Source organism: Eupeodes corollae, chromosome 3 (assembly GCF_945859685.1).
Source record: "Eupeodes corollae chromosome 3, idEupCoro1.1, whole genome shotgun sequence".
Taxonomy (NCBI): Eukaryota; Metazoa; Arthropoda; class Insecta; order Diptera; family Syrphidae; genus Eupeodes; species Eupeodes corollae.
Genome location: NC_079149.1, coordinates 83,805,885 through 83,830,688, shown reverse-complemented (window position 1 = coordinate 83,830,688; position 24,804 = coordinate 83,805,885). Strand labels below are relative to the sequence as shown.

At 34.1% G+C, this 24,804-nt stretch overlaps 1 protein-coding gene across 13 annotated transcripts in view; it reads left to right on the top strand.

Moving 5' to 3' along the window:
• Positions 1–24,804, top strand: part of LOC129952624 (piezo-type mechanosensitive ion channel component) — a 141,134-nt gene that overhangs the window by 17,744 nt on the left and 98,586 nt on the right. For all 13 annotated transcript variants that reach the window (XM_056065344.1, XM_056065353.1, XM_056065349.1 and 10 more), the window contains 5 exons: positions 21,322–21,417; positions 21,485–21,656; positions 21,728–21,963; positions 22,030–22,156; positions 22,224–22,343. In XM_056065344.1, the coding sequence (XP_055921319.1) occupies positions 21,322–21,417; positions 21,485–21,656; positions 21,728–21,963; positions 22,030–22,156; positions 22,224–22,343 (751 nt within the window). The remainder of the gene's footprint in view (positions 1–21,321; positions 21,418–21,484; positions 21,657–21,727; positions 21,964–22,029; positions 22,157–22,223; positions 22,344–24,804) is intronic.

The following is a 24,804-nucleotide window of genomic DNA, read 5'->3' as shown; positions in this document are numbered from 1 at the left end:
TTCTCAATTCCAATGTTATGGACTATAACAATTTTTAAACTGTTCTATTGGCAATCTGTAAATGTGAATAAAGGTCACTTGCAGGGGCGAACGCAGAAAAAAATTCGTTGGGGGGGGGGGGGCTAAGGAGTTAAAAAAAATATGTATATTATATTATTTTTTTATTTTAAATTTTAATTTTTGTTTGTCTTTTTTGGCCCTATTTTGTATATGTAGGTACTAAGAAACATGTATGTAAAAATATGACTTGCTTTCACGATTGACAAAACAATTTGACTTTGACTTCAAAGGTAAAACTTAATTTTTATATGCATTTTGCATGCATAAGTTTGTACGCCTTATTTCCTAGTTGCCGTTGTCGATCCCATCATTCTTGAGCTGAACTCACACATGAATAAATGTGAGTAACAGAAAAAAACTCACCATGAAAATACTAGAAATACTGATTTTTAATGCGTTCCGAACATTTAGACCGAAGCATAGGGTCATATTCATAGTTCCTTGATAAGTTCTAATTTTGTCTTTGCTTAATTAAACTTCAGTTTATGTTAATCATAGACAATTTAAACCCATTTAAAAACTATAATCTGGAGTCTAAAAGTAAACACGACGGAACCTATGTTTACGCTGTTTCTAAATTTATTAAAATTCAAAAATAAACAAACTGATTAAATTAAGTAACGAGACATTTTATCTGAAAATTTAAAAACAAATTAAAATGTCAAAATATATATAAATATAAGAAATGAAGTTGTGTTCCAACTCCATGGTTTTTGCTCTAACACAAACTTCAATTTCATGTGGTTAAAATTTACGGTAAATAAGCGCATCATCCACGCATGTTTTTTATATCGAAGTCCAAATCTGGACAGAAATTCAACTTTTAACGAATTTGATGCTCTGCCTGACTCCATTCAAAGAATTGTTGCCCATTATTCTCACAATGAAATCGTCATTGCGGGCGATTTCAATGTACACAATTCTTCTTGGCTTCGTTATTCTGGCCAGTCAACACCGGAAGGAAGGTATGTTGAGATCTTTGCTGAGTTAAATCGATTAACTGGCGTTGCAGGTCAATCCGCCAACACCCTAGACTTGTTTCTTACCTCTGACCCTAATAAATACACAATTAGTGTATTACCGCCTCTAGGCACATCAGACCATTGTATCATATCTGCAAAATTCTCATGTCGAAAAAACCCAGTTAACGAAAAAACTCCTATGAGAACCGTTTGGCAATATGAGAAAGCCAACTGGGACGGTCTCAATGAATTCTTCAGGAACTTTAACTGGTCACTATGCTTCCTCGATAGTGACGTGGATTCCAGCGCAGAAATGGTTAGAAATTTAATTCTTTGTGGAATAAGAAATTTTATCCCGAATAGGGTGAAATCTATCAAACCCAAAGAGAACTCATGGTTTGATGCGAGCTGTAAAGAGGTTATTAGGTTCAGAGATGTAAGTTTCCGTTGTTATAAAGCCAATCCGACTAAGAAAAACCGGAATAATTTTAAACAAGCTAGAAAGACTTGTAATGGTCATATTCGACGAACCAAATTTTTGCATAGTCAGAAATTAAGGCAAAAAAGTAAGTAGTAAAAATGTCTGGTCATTTGTAAAAAACGTACGAAACACCACGTCATCCTCGGTACCAACGCTCGTCCACAATGACACTCCCTATGTAAGCTCGATTGATAAAGCCAATTTGCTTGCACCATATTTTACTGTTAATTCGAGGCTACCGGGTAGTGTCATGAGTCCTCCTGTTCTTGAGGGCGTAAATGATTCTATGGGACGAATCTTCTTTCGCACTCGTGCAGTCGAAAGAGTACTGAAAGACCTTGACATATACAAATCCGCTCCACAGTATGGTATTGATGAACCTCTCCTTCGTTGGATTAGATGTTACCTTTCTAACCGTTCAATACAAGTTGTATTGATAGTTTCAAGTCTGAAATTGATAAAATAAATGCTGGTGTCCCCCAGGGCTCCGTTTTGTCTCCGACTCTCTTCCTTATATTCATAAACGGTGTTTTTTCAGTCACTTCTAATCCATTAAACTGTTTCGCCTACGACAGTACCCTCAGCTTTTCATATTCGTTTCTAGATTCACATCCTTGTCCTTCGGATGTGGAATTTCAACGGTAGCGTATGATAAGCTCTTTAAATTCTGATCTTGACAGCATTGTCCAGTGGGGAATCAAAAACCGTGTAGAATTTAATGCTTCGAAAACTCAAACCCCTTATGGCATGATCACATATTCGATATCGCCAAAAATGGTGCCAGGTGCTTAGGATTTCTCCGAATGTGCAAGAAATTATTCACCCCTTCTAATATGACTGTAATTTACAAAGTTTTCATCCGTCCAAATCTTGAATATAATTTGCATATCTGGACAGGTGCCCCTAAAACAAGTTTAAATCTCTTAAATATAATACAAAAAAGGGCTTTAAAAATGATAGGCGATAAAACTATAATCGAAACATTTACATCGCCAGAACACCGCTGCAATGTTTCATGCCTTTCGTTGTTTTATCGATATTTTAACAAACAATGTTATGTTGAATTAGCCAGTTGCCTTCCACCCCTTAAACGATTCAGCCGTAATACTCGCACTTCGAGGAATGTTCATCAGTTTACCCTTGAGCTTAATTTCGGGCGTACTGTCAAGTACAGAGATTCTTTCTTAAATCGCACATCGAGAATATGGAATGCTTTAGCTAACTCTGTTTTTCCCTCCCATTTTGATATTCAGAACTTTAAGACCAATGTGCACCGGTACCTCCGTTTAAATCCTTCCCTATTTTCCTTACGCTCGCACTGTGTTTAAATATAAACAAATAAAGGGTACTAATAACCCCTTGAGGGCTTGTGAATTAAAAAAAAAAGACTTACCCATATATCTATATTTTAATATTTTGCTGGAAATGCTACCAACTAACAGAAAACGAAAGTTCTGCTTAACCCGATTAGACCCCTTTGAAATAGATGAAGGCGATTTGTATTAATGTAAAACCATCAAACTTCATAAAATTTCTCAACTAACAGCAAACAAAATAGTTTCAAGGGTTTTAAAGGTTTTGGCTTTCACAAGCCATTTTGTATAGGTTTAAGTGATTTTTTTTAGAATTGTAGTCGAATATGCCTTAAACCTGTTCCTAAGTAAACAGAGCTGGAAAATTCTATGTAAATAGCAGTTGTGTCTAAGCTTTATGTTAAATTTAGACTCTAGTTCAAATAATAATAAATAAATTGGTTGGCGCAACAGTCCGTTGAAAACTAGGGCCTAGTCACTTACAACTCTCAACGATTTCTGTGTACGAGTAATATTGTCAGGGATGGAGGTGACCTACAATTTTAAGCCGATTCCGAACGGCTTATTTGAGAAAGCACTTTTCATGACAAGAATTACTCTTGGAGAATTTGTCAACACCTCGAAAGAGGCAATACAAGTGCATAAACTTTAGATAGCATAGGCGGGGATCTAACCCAAGAACTCTGGCATGACAGTCCAACGCACTAACCATCATGGCACGTGTGCTACCCAGTTCAAAAAGGCTCGGGTTTAAAACATGACTATGAATATGCCCCATATTTTGTTTTGTGCCTTACATTAAGGTATGTTTAAATGCCGAAATGCATTCAGATGTTTAAAAATATTGAATTTAGGAGACATTACGTAACTTTCATTATTAATTTGATTCTTGTTCTTGAAAAAAATTAAAAAAAAGTTAAGTTGAAAGGTTTTCTTTTAACAGTTAAAACTAACATAAATGAACCGAACAATTTTTCGGAGTTTTGATATTTAATATTTTTTGAATGTGATCGTTTCAAAAACGAGTAAAACAAGTTCATTTTCCGTTTTCAATTTTTCATTTTTAGCCATAAGAAATATGGCAAACGAGAGCATCTCTGTGTCGATAATACATACAAAAAGTTTAAAACCTTTCATCTTCTACCTCAGTGTTGGACTCTGCTGAGCTTGTCATAGTATGTAGGAAAAGAGCTGCTGTAGCTTTTTTAACTCTTTCCTGAATATCAGATTTTCAAGATTTAATTTTTTGTCCAATTCATTGGTAGAAATTAGTGGTACACCGTTTATTGAAGGAGGTACAATTACTGGGATCTTGTATTTCCGTGTAAAAAGGACGAGGTGTGTTTTTTGAGGATTAATACTAAGTCCGCAGTGATCAGCCCATCTAGTGAGCATATTGAGTGCGCTTTGGAGGAAGTCTCTCAGTGTATTACGATGTTCTCCTGTGACAGCGATAGCAACATCATCGGCATACGCAACCACTCTGTAGCATTCCCTCTCAAGGGATATTAGTAGTTCTTTAACCACTATGTTCCACAGGAGAAAGGACAGAACACCACCTTGCGGATAGCCTATACAGATAGACCTTTTCGTACAAAAATCCCCCATCTTAGAGTTGATGATCCTGTTATTTAGCATTAGATTAATCAACTCACAGATTGAGTATTCGACGTTTAGGGTCGTCATAGCAGAAGTAATAGTGGATGTGTCAACGTTGTTGAAAGCGCCCTCAATATCCAGGAAGGCCACCATAGTATATTGATTTTGCTCTAGGGAGTATTTGATAGTTATTACCAGAGTGTGCAAGGTTGTTTCTACCGATTTCCCTTTGCAGTAAGCATGCTGAGACATTGATAGTCTCTTATCAGTGTTATTACGTACATGGATATCAATCAATCGTTCCAGAGTTTTGAAAATGAATGATGATAGGCTAATAGGTCTTAGATCTTTAGGATTGACATGCGAGCATTTTCCCGGCTTGGGAATGAAAACTACCTTTACTTCTCTCCATCGCTGAGGTATGTGTATACCGGTCTAAAGTTTGAGACCACCTCTAAAATTTGAGAGATATCGAGTTTAACCCCTAAACTGAAGTTTTAGGAAAAAAGTAAATACGTGAAAAAAGTGAAGAGCATGTCTAGTTGTAAATGATAGAAAAATATTAACTAGTTTTGTACTAAACATAAATTATTTATTTAAAGAACCAATAAAAGCTCTAAATTGAGTTTTCATCAAAAAACCCTAATTTAAATTCAATAATTTTTTTTTACAATTCTGGGCATTCTTCTTACAAGGTTTTTTTTTCTTGTGGAATATTATTCCAGCAATTTTGTAGAATTTCCCAAACAACAGATTCCGATGTTATGTGGTGATTGCGGACATTTCTGTCAAGCTCTTCCAATAAGAGCTCAATTAGGTTAATATTTGGAGGCTTCAAAGGCCATACCATTACTTTTAGAATTTCCTCATTTTCTTTTTGGTTCAGGTATCCCCGGCAAATTTTTAAAGTGTGTTTCGGGTCATCATCTTGCTGGAATACAAAACCTTCACCGATTAATCGGAATCCAGATACCAAAACGTGAACTTCCAATATCTTTATAGACTTCTTTATTTATTCTTCACTCGTGTTAGATCTCCTACTCCATCGAAGGAAAAACATCCCCACACCATTACTGAACCGCCTCCATGCCTTACAGTTGGGACCAAACAGTCTGGTAGCATCTTCTCTTCAGCACTGCGCCTGACGTACACTCTGCGATTTGAGCCAAATATCTCAAACTTGGACTCATCGCTCCATAAGACTCTGTTGAAGTCTTCATTTGTCCAATCCTTATGGGTTTTGGCCCATTTGAACCGTTTTATCTTGTTTTGGGGTAGTAGAAGTGGTTTCCGCCCAAAAAGTCCAGCATGCCTTAGATTTCGTTGTATCGTTGATGCAGATAATGGTTCTTCCCGGATTTCATTGATCTCGGCGCGTATTTCTAGTGCTGTTTTCTTTCTAGAACTCTTGCTTATGGTGATGATATCCAGATCTTCAGTTTTCGTCGTAACTTTAGGTCGTCCTGACCTCGGGTTATTCTTAAAACCGCCGGTACTAGAGTAACGCTGTATGGTCTTGTGAACTGCTCCTTTGGATATCTTCAGTTTTGTGGCGATTTTTCTTTGTTTCAATAGTTAATTCCTTAACTTTTCCCATGATGCGCACTTTGTTTACTGGAGAAGAAGTCTCAAATAAATTTAAATTAGATCAAACCGAGCATTATATACAAAATCTTGAATATGCAGGTATTCAAATTTAACATTTTTTTACCATTTTGTAATGTAAAAAGTCGTAAAAAATAAAAACTATGGGAATTCCAAATAGAAGCCAAAAACCCAATATTGGGTTTTCCTCATAATTTACAGAAAAGGATTAATATCTGGGGTTTTTTCACTTGCACCTTTTATGAATGGTCTAAGTTAACAATGCAGGTAAAAAATCCTATATTCATTCATAAACCCAAGCGCCAGGTACAAATAAAGCAACCCTTTGAAGGTCTCAAACTTTTGACCGGTAGTGTATAGACCAGGGGGGTCATTTCGTAAAACGATAATCGTTAGACGATATCGTTTAGACGATAGTCTCACTTCACGTAAGACGATAATCGTCAAAGTGATATCGTCAAAACGATAGCATTTGCACGATAGCTAAGTAGGTATCGTCTGCTATTAATTTCCATTGATAACTAAGCAAATTGAAGTAAAAAAATTTCGGTGTAGTTTAGTTTTGTTACAAAATGAAAATAAAAACTCAAAAAATACAATGAATTCGTTAAGAAAGAAAATTAATAGATGAATGGAACCTTCTATCTATTCTAACCTATATGTAAGCATTTTTTGTATATATTTAAACTTTGGGTCGGAGGAACATTGGTATATTCGACAGGCAACTATTTTAGTATCACTCTTGCACAAAGAAGTTTTGGAAACAACAAATATTTTTGAAGCCAAGTTATGTTCTCTGTAGATAAAATGGAGTCTTCACTTCCTTGCCTTGGATTTGGGATTATTACTGCAGCTGATTTACAAAAATATCAGACATTGAACAAAATTTTTGATAATATAGTTTATTCTTCGGCGGCAAAAAATTAAAACACAAAAAGTGACAATAACAATAAACATCACAAAATAGTTGGTATGTTTATTAACAATACATATTTTGCAAATTTTCAAAATTTCCCGTAGAGAAAAACCAAGTTTAATAACATTTTTAAATTATTGAACAAGCTTATCTTTCGTTGAGCTCATTTTGACATTTTGAATATAAAGGGTGATTTTTTTGAGGTTAGGATTTTCATGCATTAGTATTTGACAGATCACGCGGGATTTCAGACATGGTGTCAAAGAGAAAGATGCTCAGTATGCTTTGACATTTCATCATGAAAAGACTTACTAACGAGCAACGCTTGCAAATCATTGAATTTTATTACCAAAAAGTTGGCAGAAAATCCGCTTTTTTATCGACAAATTTTGTTCAGCGATGAGGCTCATTTCTGGTTGAATGGCTACGTAAATAAGCAAAATTGCCGCATTTGGAGTGAAGAGCAACCAGAAGCCGTTCAAGAACTGCCCATGCATCCCGAAAAATGCACTGTTTGGTGTGGTTTGTACGCTGGTGGAATCATTGGACCGTATATTTTCAAAGAAGCTGTTGGACGCAACGTTACGGTGAATGGCGATCGATATCGTTCAATGCTAACAAACTTTTTGTTGCCAAAAATGGAAGAACTGAACTTGGTTGACATGTGGTTTCAACAAGATGGCGGGCGCTACATGCCACACAGCTCGCGATTCTATGGCCATTTTGAGGGAAAACTTCGGAGAGCAATTCTTTTCAAGGAGTGGACCGGTAAGTTGGCCACCAAGATCATGCGATTTGACGCCTTTAGACTATTTTTTGTGGGGCTACGTCAAGTCTAAAGTCTACACAAATAAGCCAGCAACTATTCCAGCTTTGGAAGACAACATTTCCGAAGAAATTCGGGCTATTCCGGCCGAAATGCTCGAAAAAGTTACCCAAAATTGGACTTTCCGAAGACGCAGCCGCGGTCAACATTTAAATGAAATTATCTTCAAAAAGTAAATGTCATGGACCAATCTAACGTTTCAAATAAAGAATCGATGAGATTTTGCAAATTGTATGCGTTTTTTTTTTTTAAATTCTCAAGCTCTTAAAAAATCACCGTTTACTAATAGAACTTATACTGAAAACGATTGAACGAGACGATAGTGATAAAGTTACGTGAAGCAAATTATTGACGATATCGTTAATGATAATCGTTTTGACGATTATAGTTTTGAAAATTACGGAATGACTACCCAGATTTAGACAACTTTTGAAGATCATCTCTTCCCTCTTGAGAGTTAAGAAATCTTTCCTTTGTCCGTGAAAGTTATCATAGGGTAAATTATACTTTTAATGAGCCTATTTCTCGCAGTGTTAGGGAAATTAATAATTTACCAAATAACATTGATTTTAATTTGCATTTGAGTAGAATATCTCTTAAAAACATGTTAAGTTTAAGTTATTATACAAATTATGATACTATTATAATTTTTTTATTATTATTTCATTAGTCCATTTGAGTGTATAAGCTCTAGCTGGTGAAATAAATAAATAGAAATACTTTCCCTATGCAAACAAAAATTAGGTTAAACTATTTCTTAATAAATTATGCCTGTGTATAAAAACACCGACCTGCATTAAAGTTAACCTACTTTTTTGCATTTACTCTTGAATCCCATTTTTATAAAATAAAAAAAATATTATCCTTAATAGAAAGAAAAAAAACTTCATTAAAAATAACATTATACTCGCCCTTTACAAATTTAATCAAGTTTAATGTACACAAAAACTTACACTTCTAAATATAATGGCATCCACAAATTGTGTTACGGATATAAAAACCGTGAAAAGTTCTAATATGGGATGACATGAATGAAAAATTCTGTACGCTGGTATCTAGCAAAAAACACACTATTTTGTGTACTAAGAACGCTTCGTTGTCATTTACTTCATAATTAAAGAACTATAGTTGAATGTTTTTTTGTTTTATTTTACAAAAGGTTAAAAAACAAGAAATAATTTGCACATTAATTAATGTCACTTGAACACGATGTTCGTTTGTTTTTTTTCTTCTCTATAAAGGGGAGCGGACTTAAAATTTATGATAAAGATGCGCTCTAGTTATTTGCGCAATTCATGGAATAATGTTATGCTTATTTGTAAGGAGCGGCAATCTAGGAAAAAAGGCTACATGTGAATATAGTAATAAAACCAGTTGCTCCTTACAGGAAGAGAAAATGTTTGTTTTATGAAAGTAAACTTTGTATGTGAATTCTTTTGCTTTTGTCATGTTTTTTTTTTTTTGAACAATAAAAAATAAATAAAAGAAATCTCTCAAGGTATTATCACAAGAGTGATAACCGATTTCGAAATGAAGAGCGTTTATGGCATCAAGATAATAGCTGTTGATTTTGGGGCTTGATTTAACAAACAAATTAAAACAAACTTCACAAGTTCAATTTTGTACATTTCTAGAGCCTATAGATACTCCTATGAATCTTATGTCATGGGAAAAATAATTGAAACGATTTTCGGCCGCAACTTCTATTACATTTCAAAGTGTTTTGGGAAGAGCAGACAAAAATGAAACAACAAATATTTACTAACGCCTTATACTTTAAGATAAAAATACCTTATTAAATTATTAAAATAAAACAAAAAGAAATAATTTAAATACAAAATTAGAAGTATTTTCGACCATTTTGCCCTGGAAGAAATTATTTATAGAATTATGAATACATTTTTTTAAAAGAGTTATTAATTGGTAAATATTGTTGTTAATCCATTGTTAATTTTTTTTTTAATTTTTAGTAACAAAGTCACACTTTTCACCATGTTATATTATTGAAAGACTTTTATTAAGATTTCAGTATTCTTTATTTGAGCTTACAAATTGAGCTGGAAGACTAAGAAAAACTATCAAAAAGCGAGACCACCACGCTAGCCGATTATGTTATGCTTAGTCATTCATTTTAATGTTCATTTTGATATAGAGATGGGACATTATACATCATCTTCCTTCTTTTAATTTACAATGGAATTTAAATAATAGCATTTAGATGTAAGGGTACAAATAATACATTAGTTATAATTATTTCATTATGTTATAATTTATGATGTATTATAGAACGATTCAAAATTTCATGTATTAAAATTCAATTTTGATATTGAGGTATATAAAAGTTTGGTTTCCGACTTATTCGAAAAGATCTTGTGGTATACTCTCGGTCCGGTTGCCGTACTGACTTGACATCTTGTTCGACATTGTTGCTATCAGGTGATGGAGATGAGTTAGTGTGATAAGTGTCTGACAATTCAAGAGAAGGGTTATCATTATTTCCAGAGACAACAGGCGTCCTCTCTTCCGCCTCGGGTAGTCTTATTTGTAGAGAATGCATTGACCTACGTAAGTGTAATGTATTTCTACGAATGCCTCTATTATTAACTTCCCATAGGAAGTTATTGTAATGGGTCCGATTTGTCAAATTGAAAATTTTGACATTTCTCGACGTTTCAAGGTCCCTAGAGTCGAAATAAAAGATTTTTAGAAAGATGTCTGTGCGTGCGTGTGTACGTACGTTCGTACGTCCGTACGTCCGTACGTCCGTACGTCTGTACGTCCGTACGTCCGTACGTTCGCGACGTTTTTTTCGTCGTCCATAGCTCAAGAACCAGAAGAGATATCGACTTCAAATAAATTTTGTTATACAGATAATAAGGCAGAAAGATGCAGAAAGGGCTCTCAAGAAAATTGCGTGGGTGGTTTTTTTACCATAGCAGTTTAAAAAAAAGTGAAAATTTTGGTTAACCCTAAATATCTTACGAACCAAAAACGCTAGAGACTTGAATTTAATTTTATATAATAAACTGTAACGTGATCTCAAAGAAATATATTTTTTGAAAAAAATCTGTCTAACGGTTTTTTTTCTAAATCAAAAAAACTGAAAAAAAAAATTTGTCACCTCCTAAATTTAACGACTAACATATGGTTTCATCTCCAAAACAATTTTGAGCAACGGAAAATAATGTTTTTGAAATCTGATAAAATTTTGAGAAAAATCGAATTGACAGTTTTTTTTACAAAAAATAAAAACCTAAAAAAAATTAATAAAAGTTGGTAAAAATTGATTTTCGACTCAAATATCTTTTCAAAACTTTGAGATATTGGCTTAAATTTACTTGTATCTTTCAAAAAATATTGTTGTCAACATTCAGTAAAATTTTGAACAAAATCGAATTGATAGTTTTTGTACAAAAAATTAAATACCTAAAAAAAATTTAACAAAAGTTGGTAAAAATTGATTTTCGACTCAAATATCTTTTCAAAACTATAAAATATTGGCTTCAAACTAATTTTATCTTAAAAGAAATATTCGATAGAATTTTGAAGAAAATCGAATTGGTTTTTTTACAAAAACTAAAACTCTAAAAAAAACAATACTAAAACTGTAAAAATTTAATTTCGACTCAAATAGCTTTTCAAAAATTAAAAATATTGGCTTCAAACCTATTTTATTTTACAGAAAATATTGTTTTCGATATTCAGTGATCCAAAATCCAACAGTCCGTTTTTCATAAAAAATAAAATCTACAAAAAATAGTTCGCAAATTTGATAAAAATTAATTCGAGTACATATAGACAAACTTTTAAGCAAGACAAATCGACAGACGGGATGGGAAGTTATCAGTGTGGGTCGCATCCCAGCCTCTTTTTTTCATTTTGGAGTAAGTATGACCTCGGACTATCATGTTTGGATACTATTCTTCCTGGTTCCCACTTTCCATTATTTCTATATACTACGTTTTCTCCATTCTCAAAATGTGTTTCACGACGCGGTTTAACTGGATTATTATGTTTTAAAATTCTTCTTTGACGTCTTTCTAATACCGCCTTCAAGTTATTTGGAATTTTCGGTTCAAGGTCTTCATCTTTTATTGGTATCCACGTTCTTAATTTACGATTCATGAGCATTTCTGCTGGTGAATACCCAATTCCTGAAATTGGCGTACTCCTCTACTCTAAAAGAGCTTCTTCTAATCTACCTTCGGATTTGCTGATTTTTTTAAGAATTGATTTTGCGATATGGACTGCTTTCTCAGCAAGACCATTAGATCTTGGATATCTTGGACTACTGTATATAAAATCAAAATTTGAATTGTTCGCAAAATTTCGGAGTTCATATGAATTGAAGGGTTGATTGTCGGAGACAATGTTCTGTGGAATACCATGAATCGAAAAAATTTTGTTTAAAATTTTAATTATGCTTGATGCAGTTTTGTCTGCGATTTCGTGAAGTTCAATCCACTTGGAATAGTAATCCATTCCAACCAAATACGATCTTCCCCCGTAATCATCCCAAGTTTTTGGAAAGGCCTTTTCGGAATAGGGTGGGGAATTAACGAATGCTTCTTGTTTTCGGATCTAAATTTTTCGCTTTTTTTACACTTGAAAATCATGTTTTCAATGTCCCTATTCATGTAAAGCCAAAAAAAGTGTTCTTAGCTTTATTCAGTGTCTTTGTTATTCTCATGTGAGACTTATGAAGTGCATCTAGCATACCTTTGATTAAATTGTTTGGGACCAGAACTCGATTTTCATAAAAAACTACGCCGTCTTCTACAAAGATTTTGTCTTTAAACTGCCAAAAGAACCTAGCATTTTCTGGAACCCGTTGCTTATCTGCTGGCCAACCATCTTTGTACAGATGTACAAGAGTCTGTAACACAACATCTTTTCGGGTTTCTTCTTCGAACATTTTTCTTTTAGGATCACTCATATTGATGATGTGTATGAGATCCTTTAATGATAATTCTATATCAACTATTAGATCATTTATAAAATTACGTGATAATTGTTGTTTAGGCAAGTATGCTTAGAGATGGGACATTATACATCACACTATAGAATTGGCCACCTTGACACATGTCTTGGAAGACATGTCATTCATTTTTGTATTTCCAACCATTAGATGTCTTGGTTTTGTGGTTTTGGAGATTCTTATAAGTTAATCTCACAGATATTTCATTATTTTAAAATATAATACAGTGGCTAAAAAAGAGGCAGTTTCATATATTTTAGATTTTATGCGACTGTAATAGGCTTAATATGGAATTTTTTTTACGAAAACACTGGGTCAATAGAATACAGGAAAAAAGTGATATTTTGAGGGAAGTTAGAAAAAATCCCAAAAGAAGTGCTCCTAACCTGGCAGTAGATGTGGAAAACAAACATTTTAGTGTAGAGACTCTTCGTAATGTTTTGCACGGATCAACTTATTATGGAAGAGCTGCGAGAAAAAAGTCATTTATTTCGGAAGTGAACCGAAATAACCGGATTTTGTCAACAAAAAAAAAAAACAAATCCAGGGAGTTTTGGGAATCGGTTATTTTTTCTGATGAGTCATAGTATAACATTTTTAGTAGCGATGGAAGACAATACGGTTGGAGGAAACCTAATACCCAACTAAAAAGCCAAAATGTTGTGTCTACTGTGAAACATGGTAGACTGAGTGTTTTAGTATGGGGATGTATGGCGGCAAATGGCGTCGGCAATCTGACCTTTATTGAAGGTCATATGACAGCCATAATGTGCATCGATATTTTGCGGAATAATGTAATAGACAGTGCTGAAAAACTTGGTCGTAGGGATTCGTTTGTCTTTCAACAAGACAACGATCCTAAGCACACCGCCTTTAAAACTCGCGAGTGGTTGCTCTATAATGCTCTCAGACAACTTAAAACTCCCCCGCAGTCTCCTGACGTTAATCCAATTGAATCATATGGGACAAGCAGTGAGAAAACATACAATTTTATCCAAATCGGAACTAAAAAGGGTCATAACGGAAGGGTGGAACAAAATATCTAGTGAAACCACAAAAACTCTGGTTTATTCGATGGACCGAAGATTACAAGCAATAATTGATGCGAAAGGATTGCATACAAAGTACTAATATTTTGATTTCAGTATCCTAAGTTAAAATTGAAGTCTATTGCTAATTCTTTTTTGAGCAGTGATTTTTAACTTTCCATAGGAAGTTATTGTAATGGATCCGATTTGTCAAATTGAAAAATTTTGAAATTTCTAGACGTTTCAAGGTCCCTAGAGTCGAAATAAAGTATTTTTAGAAAGATGTTTGTACGCGCGTGTGTACGTACGTTCGTACGTTCACGACGTTTTTTTCGTCGTCAAATAGATTTTGTTATACAGATAATAAGGCAGAAAGATGCAGAAAGGGCTCTCAAGAAAATTGCGTGGGTGTTTTTTTTTTACCATTTAACGTTTTTTTTTTATAAATCAAAAAAAAAAACAAAAAAAAATTTGTCACCTCCAAAATTTTACGATTAAAATACGATTTCATCTCTAGAACAATTTTGTGCAACGAAAAATAATGTTTTTGACATCTGATAAAATTTTGAGAAAAATCGAATTGACAGTTTTTTTTATAATAAATCTAAAAAAAAAACATTACTCAAAGTTGGTAAACATTAATTTTCGACTCAAAACTTTGACATATTGGCTTTGATTTACTTTTATCTTCCAAAAAATATTGTTGTCAACATTCAGTAAAATTTTGAAAAAAAAATCGAATTAACAGTTTTTTTACAAAAAATTAAAAATCGAAAATAAATTAACAAAAGTTGGTAAAAAATGATTTTCGACTCAAATATCTTTTCAAAAATTTGAAATAATAGCTTCTAACTAATTTTTACTTATAAGAAATATTGTTTGCAACATTAGGAAAAATTTTGATAAAAATCGAATTGACAGTTTTTTTTACATAAAATAAAAACCTAAAAAGAACTATACTAAAACTTGATAAAAATTTACTTTCGACTCAAATAGCTTTCCAAAAATTAAAAACATTGGCTTCAAACTTATTTTATTTCACAGAAAATATTGTTTTCGATATTCAGTAATTTTGTATATAAAAATCCAACAGTCCGTTTTTACATTAAAGAATAAAATCTACAAAAAATAGTACGCAAATTTGGTAAAAATTGATATAAGCATATAGACAAACTTTTAAGCAAGAAAAATCGACAGACGGGATGGGAAGTTATCAGTGTGGGTCGCATCCCAGCCTCTTTTTTTTTATTTATATTGTAATTAAAATAAATTTAAATGCTCTCATGAAGTTTATTCCTATTTACTGGTTTCCAGGAAATTTAATTTATTTTGTACAAAGTTGTTAAAGTTGAATCAAATTGAAAAAACTATGACTGCCAATACTTTTTTTATCCACTGTAACTTTCATGGGCCTTCCATTTATTGTATAGGGTTATCCATTTTGCGGTTTCTAAAGTAAACGTAAATAAAACACATAAAATATTTCTTTTTTTATTATAAAGTTTGAACGTGGACATTTTGTGTGAAACACTACATCATTGAAATGACCGCCAGGTGAAGCATCGTTCTTTTGAGGTAATTTTCGACGGTATTGGTTGCGATGAGGGACATTTTTCTTGGAACCCCACTTCGAAAAATTTTGTAATCCTTTTGACGGGCTTCTAAGACATCTTCCGAAAGCTGTTCTATAGCCATTGGCAAACTGTCTATTATGTCAGCTCTGGGCAACAACATTTTGTGAACACTTGTGGGCTTATAATAACAGATATATTTTGATTTTTGATTCTGCTATACCGAAGCTTCTTGAGTTGATTGTAAAAACAAAATTTATTTTCATGTTAAAGAATTTATTTCTCTATATCAACATGGATTCGTGAATGGTAGATCAACTACAACTAATTTGTCGCTTTTTACTCAGCATTTGTCAAGTGCCTTGGAATATGGTTTTCAGGTTGATGAATATTATACTGATTTTCGGAAAGCGTTGAAAGTATTTGTATACCACTTTTTGTTCAAAAACTCAATGGATTCAGTTTTCATTCAACTTTTCTCAAGTGGATTTCAACCTATTTGGTTAATAGAAAACAAGTAGTAAAAATGTTTAACTCCCTGTCAACAAAAACAATATACGTACCATCTGGTGTTCCACAAAGGAGCCATCTTGGTCCATTGTTGTTTTTGATTTTCATAAAGTAATTACTATTATAATTGAATTTTACAAATGGTCTATTATTTGCGGATGATTTTGAAATATTTGCAAATGTTAAAAGCATCAATGAATTTATATTCAATGCCTTGTTATTCTACATTCTTAATTGGTTTTTGCTGGATCTGTGAAGAATGTTCGGGCTGTTTTGCCGTAATTGGAGTTTCCTCTACCTTGTTTTGGAAAATCAACTGAAATTCCAAGCGCAGTTTTGAATGGGACCTGCAAAAATTCTTGGGTTTGCAATCCAAACGGATAAGGTCAAGATTATTCATATCTTTAGGCGAAGCTTTGCATATATAGCTAACTAAGCTAGCCCTATTTTCCATCACAGCATTGTTTAAAAGAGAGAATGGTGTAAAACAACCGTTTTAAAATTATTGTTGAAGTTTCAAGGTTGTTAATTTCATCTTCCATTCGGTTGAACTCTCTTTTTATGGTTTCAATATTTTATTTTTCAAACTCGGAGAACATGTTCTCGAGTTAGTCCATATATTATCGTTTCTGGTTCATTTTCTTTTTAATTCTAAGGGAACTATGTACGTAAGCAATATAGCACTCGCTTCTGGATTAAGTAATAAGTTTTGTTTACATCGCGGAACACACGAAGGAATCGAGACTGAAATACGATGGAAAGGCATTTTGAAAACTATCTTAAGCCATGATTCTTCAGATTTTAAAAATTGTTCTGGAGACTGTTTTTATTTTAATTTGTTTAAAGAGTTGGCTTACAAATGCCTTGCTGTATGCAAGACATGTAATGCGGTTCTCTTCTTCGAGGTCAGGAAAAGACAGTCTTGACATTGCGTAAAACAGCACTTACACACTCGGTAACTAATGTTTTTATTTAATGTAAAGGAACAAATTTCGCCCTAAAAAGTAAGGATTGATATCTATAAAATTTTAAATGACAAACATTTTGAGATTTAACTCCACATTAATTTTTTACACAAAGGTTTCACAAAGGTAATTTTCACTGAAAAAAAATCACTTTTTTTTGTTTGAATAACTTGCTTAATATTGAAATACTTACCTGTACAAAATTCTTGTCTTTAACTAATTCCATAACTTTTATTTCACTTAAATTACTACTTAAACGTATTTCTAACCAAAAAATGTCCTTGTTTTTGGTTTTAGAGCTTCATTTAAGGGGGTATTCTGGTCTAGAGACATGAATTTTACGTAATTTTTGAAGTGCTGTAAAAAAAACCAAGCAACAATTTTACCATCAATTTTTGTATACATTATTTATTTATATTAGAAGCATACAAAAAAAAATAAAAAAAGTAAAAAAAAATAAAAATTCCGTTAGTTATCAGCTGATGGAGTGGTGCGTCTCAAAAATTTGGTACGTGACCATACCCACGATTTTAACTCTCCTAGAAATCTGAAATCAAAAACTAAAAAAGATTATTAATCTACAATAATGTCGCAATGTCTGGAACTACGGAAAAGTTACAAACATTTTTTTTTTACAAAATGGCGACTGCCTAAAGAAAAAAATAAAACAAACAAAACAAAATTTTACCACTTTTTTGAAAATTCTTCGATTTGTAAAAAATAGTAAAAATTAAAATTTGGGGATGGTCGTAGTTCCGGACGTAGACAAGTCCCTAAAGAAGACTCTCTTAAAATTTCAAGTAAATCGGTTCCGCAGAACCTGAGAAATCGTGGGTATCAGATTCAAAAAGACGGTTTAAAGTACCCCATTATGTCTTTTGTTCCATTAGTTGCAGCCCAACCGATTTGGGTGGCTGCTCAGCAAAATACTCATTTCTCCGAAAATAATTTGAATTTGGGAAAATCGTCTCGTAGACATATTCTTAAATAGTTAAACTATGAAAATACGAACAAAAAAAAATCGATTTTTTTTTTATTTCTAGACCAGAATGCCCCCTTAAGTTAATCTCACAGATATTTCCTTATTTATTTTAAAATCAAATAACTTTGCTTGGCTATTTATATAGCATTTTTCAATAAGAGGTTTCATTTTTAAAAAAACGAGTATATGTAAATGGCCGTTACGCTACGGTTATAATACCAAATCCATATCATGAAATTGTCTATGACTAATGTCCACCAAAACTTCACGAATTCCATCTTCAAGGTCTTAAACGAATTAGGAATCATTGACATAATTTGGCTGCCAAGTGGGTTCACCTCTTGTATAAATAAAAAACTCGGGAAATGCTTCTTTTACAAAAAAAAACTGTGAATGCAAAATGTTTACAATTTTATAGCGATTATTAAAGATTAAAATTTACTTTTGAAAGGTTTACTTTTCCACTTTTAGTAATTTTACTTTTCAAAATTTGAAAAGATAACAAATTCAAAAGTGACAGGAGTCCAATAAGGGGATCAATAAATATAAAACCTCTTATTGGTAATTGTGTTAAAGAATTAAATTAATTAACTCAGCTTTTGTATCATCCAACTCAAATTCCTGACATAGAAAGTCAATCCACCAACATCCTAGGTTTGTTTGTTCTTATCGCCTTATGCAAAAAAAAACAGGTCAACAAAAAATTCCTACTAAAACCGTTAAGCAAAATGAATAAGCCACCTCAGTGACTATTTTCTCGATAGTAATGTGGACTTTAGATCAGATATAGTTACAAACTTAGTTCTTTGAGGAATGAAAAATTGTATACCAAATAGTGTAAAATCTATCAAACTCCAAGAAATCTTGTGCTTTGATCAAAAGTACTGAGGAATAAACGGTCCTATTCGACGAACCATATTTTTATATGATAAGATTTTAAGGCAAAAAAGACTACGATGTCAAAAGGTAGTAAAAATGTGTCGGTTCCGGATCTTCTTTTGCAATGACTCTCTTTTTATTTGTTTTCGGCCTAATTTGCTGTTAGTTCGTCTCTAATTCACAAAATAAAAGATTTTGTTCGCCTGGGTTCCTTTTTATCTTCGACCTTCACTCTTTATAAATGCATTACATTACATTACACTCTACTCAGCACATGAATGTACAGAGTAGAGAACACAGCACCTTGAGCGTCTGAAGGATAGAAGAGAAAGAACAACAGACAGACATCAGCACGCAGTATTAGGTTTAGAGACGGTCTCCCATCTGTCTACTAACGACGCTCACTGATGCTTGATTTCGGTGATCGATGGGAACCGAAGCTTTTTTTTTTTAAATTCATTTTGATTCATTATTTCTTAAAAACAATCTTAAAGCTAGACAAAAATTCATAAAACTAGCCTTAAATATCCATAGCTTACTGGTCCCATATGGACACTCTAAGTTAAACAATAATACTTAATTCGAATGCCTTTCGGACCTAAGATCTTTTTAACTTCAATTTAATTTTATTTATTTTTTTAATTTATTAGAAAATAAAAAAAACTAATATCAATATCTTTTTTATTCTTACTTAAAATTAGGTACTTAAATAAAACTTAAAACTAACTTAAACTACTAATTCTACCTATAAACTACTTAAAAATAGAAGCAGCGTATCTAACTATCTAACATTTTTTGTTTTTAATTTTTTATTTTCCTTTTTTTCCCTTATTCCATGTTTTTTTTTATTTTTTTTATTATTATTTTTTTTGTAATTATTTTTTTTGAGCCACCATGCCTATTCTACTTAAAACTAAACCCTAAAACTATAAAACGAGTATGTAAGCCGACCAAGGCTTAAAACCCCATCCCGACTACCCACTATCAAGTGACGATTGAAGCCACCAAAATTGGTTTTCCTGCTTCACCCTATCAGTTCGGTCCCGTTCGGACACAGCCCTATTGAACCGAAGGAGCGAAGACGTCCCAAATGTATAGGAATCGCCTATAAACGGTTCGTCGTCTGACGTGGTAGATTAGCGGAACTGCCAATCTATCCTGTATCAGACCGCATCTATCTAAAAAGAGGAATGCCTCTGGTGGTGAAGACGTTCAAGTTTGTACTTTTTAAATACTCGTCGTTCGGATAGAACGCTCCGAAAATTAAATTGTTGGTTCTAAGACATAGGTCTAGCAATGTGACCTCGAACGAGTTTTATCACGAAATTGTCAATTCTGTTGATTCGAGCCCCGTTGTAGAGGACCTCGTTGGGAAAGTAATGCACATAAGAAGATTTGGTTGTTCGACAAAAGCCGGTACAGCGTCGTAAACACTGCCGCTCGAACAAACGAAACTTCTCCATGTGGAAAGGGGCAACGTTAAACCACACAGGACAACCATAAACGATCATTGGCCGTATGAGGGCCATGTAGCAAATTACCTTCACTCTGGGGTCAAGCCGACAGCAGTAAAACAACCGTTTCGTCATAGCAAAGGCTCCTCTGGCCCTTGCCAGAGCAGCATTTATATGTCTGTCGAAATATAAATACTGTTCTAACCAGATACCGAGGTACTTCACTTCACATTTGCTCGCTAATGGCTGCCCGTGAAGATCAACGATGACCATCTTGCGACAATTCTTCCACGTATCCTTCGTGGCCCTAGCCAACGGAGTCCGGAACAGAATTTTCTCCGACTTCTGGACATTTATTTTCAGTTTCCAGTCGTCGCAATATCGCTGAAACTGGTCGAAATCACGCTGCAAGAAAATTGTAATAACTTCAACCTTTTGGCCGTTCTGTACGCAATCAGATCGTTGGCGTACGCATTTGCCTTTGTAAGATTACCTATCAGATCGCTAGTATAAATGCTGAAGAGAATCGGCGAATTCACCGCTCCCTGTTGAAGACCATTTTTAATTGAGAATGTTGTGGTAGAAGTTACATTGCACTTTTGACAACAAACTTTCTACCGTTAAGTATATCATAAAGTATATACAACAATGGCTTGCTTAAGGTAAAGACCCTCTAACTATGCGGTGTCAAAGGCCTTTTCCAAATCAACCAGAACAGAACTTGTGCATTGTTGTTTTGATTTATTCCATTGGATATCAGAAACGAGTTTAGACGCAGCATGAATTGTGTCATGACCCGCCTTGAACCCGAACTGTTTATCCGGAATTATTTTGTTGTCCGCAGCCCACTTAGTCAGAGCCCTTTTGATGATCTTTTTGAAAACTTAGCTGATGCTCGGAAGAAGACTTATCGACCGAAAATTTGACAGGTTGGAGTTGTCCTTTCCCTTTTTCGGGAGAGGATGAACCACAGCGGTCTTAATACTCAAATAATACTCAAAGTTCCATGAATATCCGTCATTTCAATTCTGAGCGGGCTTATCATCGTGTATCTTCTTAAATTCTTTAAAAATTCCAAGCCTTAAAATTAAACAACTTTTAAATCTCATCCACAAAAAGGCATTTCAGACAATCATGTACATGTTATATTCTTCAAATATGTTTCTTAATTTTTCATTTATTGTTTTTGCAGCCGCATTGTTTCGCCCAGTTGGAATATCCTTTGTGTACCTGTTAATGTTTTTTATATCACCATTTATTCCGGTCGCAACAGCACAAAATTTTAAAGGTATTATAAATAAATTATTACTTTATTAATATATGTTTTTAATTAATTCTGTTTTATTTTTTTTTAGGATCCGTCACAGCATATTTAATCATTTTAATAGCATTAAGTACAATACTACTACTTTGTCATGTAGCTTTGCAAGTTGCGATCATTGGATTTGACATTCAAAATGTTTTCGGTCAATGCACCTTCCCAGAACAACTTCTGCGACACATTGGTTTTGTTGACCTAAAATTAGAGTAAGCGATCTTTTAAAGATACATTTAAAAAAAAATCGAATTAATTTAAAAAAAAAAATTTTAAACTTTAGACCATTAGCGACCATAGAATGGCTTTTACCTGAAGTAGCTGTCTTTATAACATCAATTGTTATTTATTTAGTCACAAAAAGAATATCATTTGAAAGCAGTGCTGGCCAAGCAGAAAATGGAGAAGGCATGGCTATAGAAGATGCATCAACAAGTCTAGAAGGCTCATTAACACAACGAGCGAAAAAAATCAATCGTCGTATTATAAAAATAAACTTCGAACCGCTCGTAGAAATGGGTAAATTTTAAATAAACATTATTACTCAAAGTCATTAATAACAAAAAAAAAATTACTTATTTCCAGCACCAATGTTCTGTTTAGCAACAATATTCTTTGCTGCAGTCCTTCGACCATCAGTCCCAGGTGGATTTTACTTTTTATTTTTCTTGATGTCAGGTTCATATTGGGCAACATTTAAGTCATTACAAAGGTAAGCTCAGTAAAAATATAAACAAAAATATATAAAATTAATTTAAATAATTATTTTCTTCTTTCAGGGGTTTTGCGATATTAATACGCTTTGTTATGGTAGTTCTAGTGTTACACACAATAGCAGTTGTTTCATATCAAACGCCTTGGATGCAAGGACACATTGACAATAGCACACTAGTTGCAAGGTATATATACATATATATATATTTTTTTTAGTATAAAGGCAAAATATGATATGTCAAAGTATATTCATGTGTAAAAGGTATTCAAGTTGACAAAACACCTAAGATAGATTCATCTCAGGGTGAAGCTATGTATACATTTCAAATTCAACGTCCTCTAGTCACACGAGGATGATTTATACTTAACAAATTTTGAATTTAAAAATATCTACAGTGTATCAAAGTAAAACTCTTACAACACCCCTAAATTTGTTTTTTGCACCAATATCCTTCCACCTATCCCGATTCACCGCAACTGACCTCAGCTGTGGCTACGATTGAATACCTTGAGACCGAGCCTCATTAAAAACTGATGACCTCTAAGTTATCTTCGGTCTTCCAACGCGTCTATTAACCTGGGGATTCCATTGGACCGATTGTTTTGCTATCCAACGCCATTTACGTTGCATGATGTCAACGGCCAATTTTTCTGTCGGGCCTATTCCACAGCTCAACGTTAGAAATTGTTTCCAGGTCCGTTCCGCCATCAAGAGCTATAAAACTATGGTCCCCTGCCTTAGAATAACTTGTGTGCTTTTTCCCGTGGTCATTACTTTGATCTTATTTGTGTTAATCCTTAAGCCAGCCACCTCTCCATTTAATTGCAGTGAATGACACATCTGATTTAAGGTTGCTGTGTTGTTAGCCATGAGACATATATCGTCAGCATAATCTATGTGGCTAAGCTTGTCAAACAGACTCCATTGGATCACATCGTCAATCGCCAGCAAAAACAGAAGTGGTGACAAGACATCTCCTTGTCTCACTCCTTGACGCACATGGAAGGAGTCGAAAAGCTGTCCATTGTGCAACACAAAACACCTTGCGTTGTTGTACGATTCCTTAATAACAGCCACAATTTTCTCAGGGATTCCTCACGCAATAAGCGATCTCTAGATTCATTCACGATTGACCCGATCAAACGCCTTCTCAAAATCTACAAGCATTAGGTACAGCGGTGATTGGCAACCAGATGATTGTTGGAGTATGATTTTCAAGGTGTTGATGTGGTCGACGCACGAGCGGCCACTGCGAAACCCCGCTTTGTGTCTATTGAAGGTGGACTCGATCCTGGACTTAATCCTCTCGAGAATAATAGTTGCCATTAACTTCGGAAAAACGGACAGAACTATGATACTGCGCCAGTTATTACATTTTTTGAGGTTTCCTTTCTTTGGTAACTTTACAATAACTCAATCCTTCCAGTCCCTTGGGTAAATTTCACTCTCCCAGACAGCCTGCACGAGTTTAAGCAAAATACGGAAAGCTGCCTCAGGGTCTGCTTTTAGGAATTCTGCGGGAATACTCTCAATTCCAGCTGCTTTGTTTTTCTTTAGACGATGTATTGCATTACTTATCTCTGCACTTGTTAGGGGACTAGTGTCAAAAGCCCCAGAAGGTCTGCGCATGTTGTTCAATTGTGGATTCAATTCTGCATTGTGGTCATCATTTAGCAGCGCACAAAAGTTCTCCTTCCATCTTTGTAGCTAATCTCTTATCGCCACTAAAAGGTTGCCGTTCAAATATAACACGGGATGGTTAGTGTTAGTGCTACTACGCTGTCCGATAATGTCCTTAGTGATTTTATACAGCTCCCTCTGCCTGCAACATGTTCCGCATTTTCCGCAAGTTGATCCACCGCAAGTTTGTCCACCCTTGTCCTCTTGTCACGTCTCACACACCGCTGCACTGTCTTATTAGATGCTCTATACTCGTTTCGTACAATCAACTTCCGCTGAGGATCACTTTCTGAATTGATTCTAATTTTAAGTGTTCTTCGATATGTGATTTTGTCCCAGGTGTCTTGGGATAACCAGGAATCTCTAGCTCTTGTTTGTCTGGGTATACATTCAGTTCCAGCTTCCATGTAAGCGCTCTTAATATTTGGTCCCACAAAGATTCTACCGATAAGCCAGCATTTTGTATGTTCTATGCTTTGTCGCTGAGTGTGGTGACGAAATTACGACGTACGTTAGGGTCATTTAGAACGCTTGTGTTGAATCTTGGTCTCCTTGCTATACCCTCTAAGCGACGCTGTACAGCAGCTGTTCGTAAACCCAGTAGCAAGTGATGGTCACTACCTTCATCACCCTTTCTTTCTTTACGAACATCGCACAGTGACTTCCTCCATTTCTGCTGTATAATGAAGTCATCGATTTGATTTTTGGTTCGACCATCAGGAGATTCCCAGGTGATTTTGTGGCAGGTCTTGTGCGGATTTTTGTTGTTTCAACAGAAATTTTGTACCATTCCTGCACTATCGTCTCTTATAAACCATTTGAGTTTCTAAATATATGTTTCCTTAGTTGCTGAACTAAATAATTCTATACTTTTTAGATTGGGTTAATATCTGGTGACTAGGGTGGAGTTTCCATAGCTCTAGGAATATTATAAAGCAGCCATAACCGGGTAATATAAGCTTAAT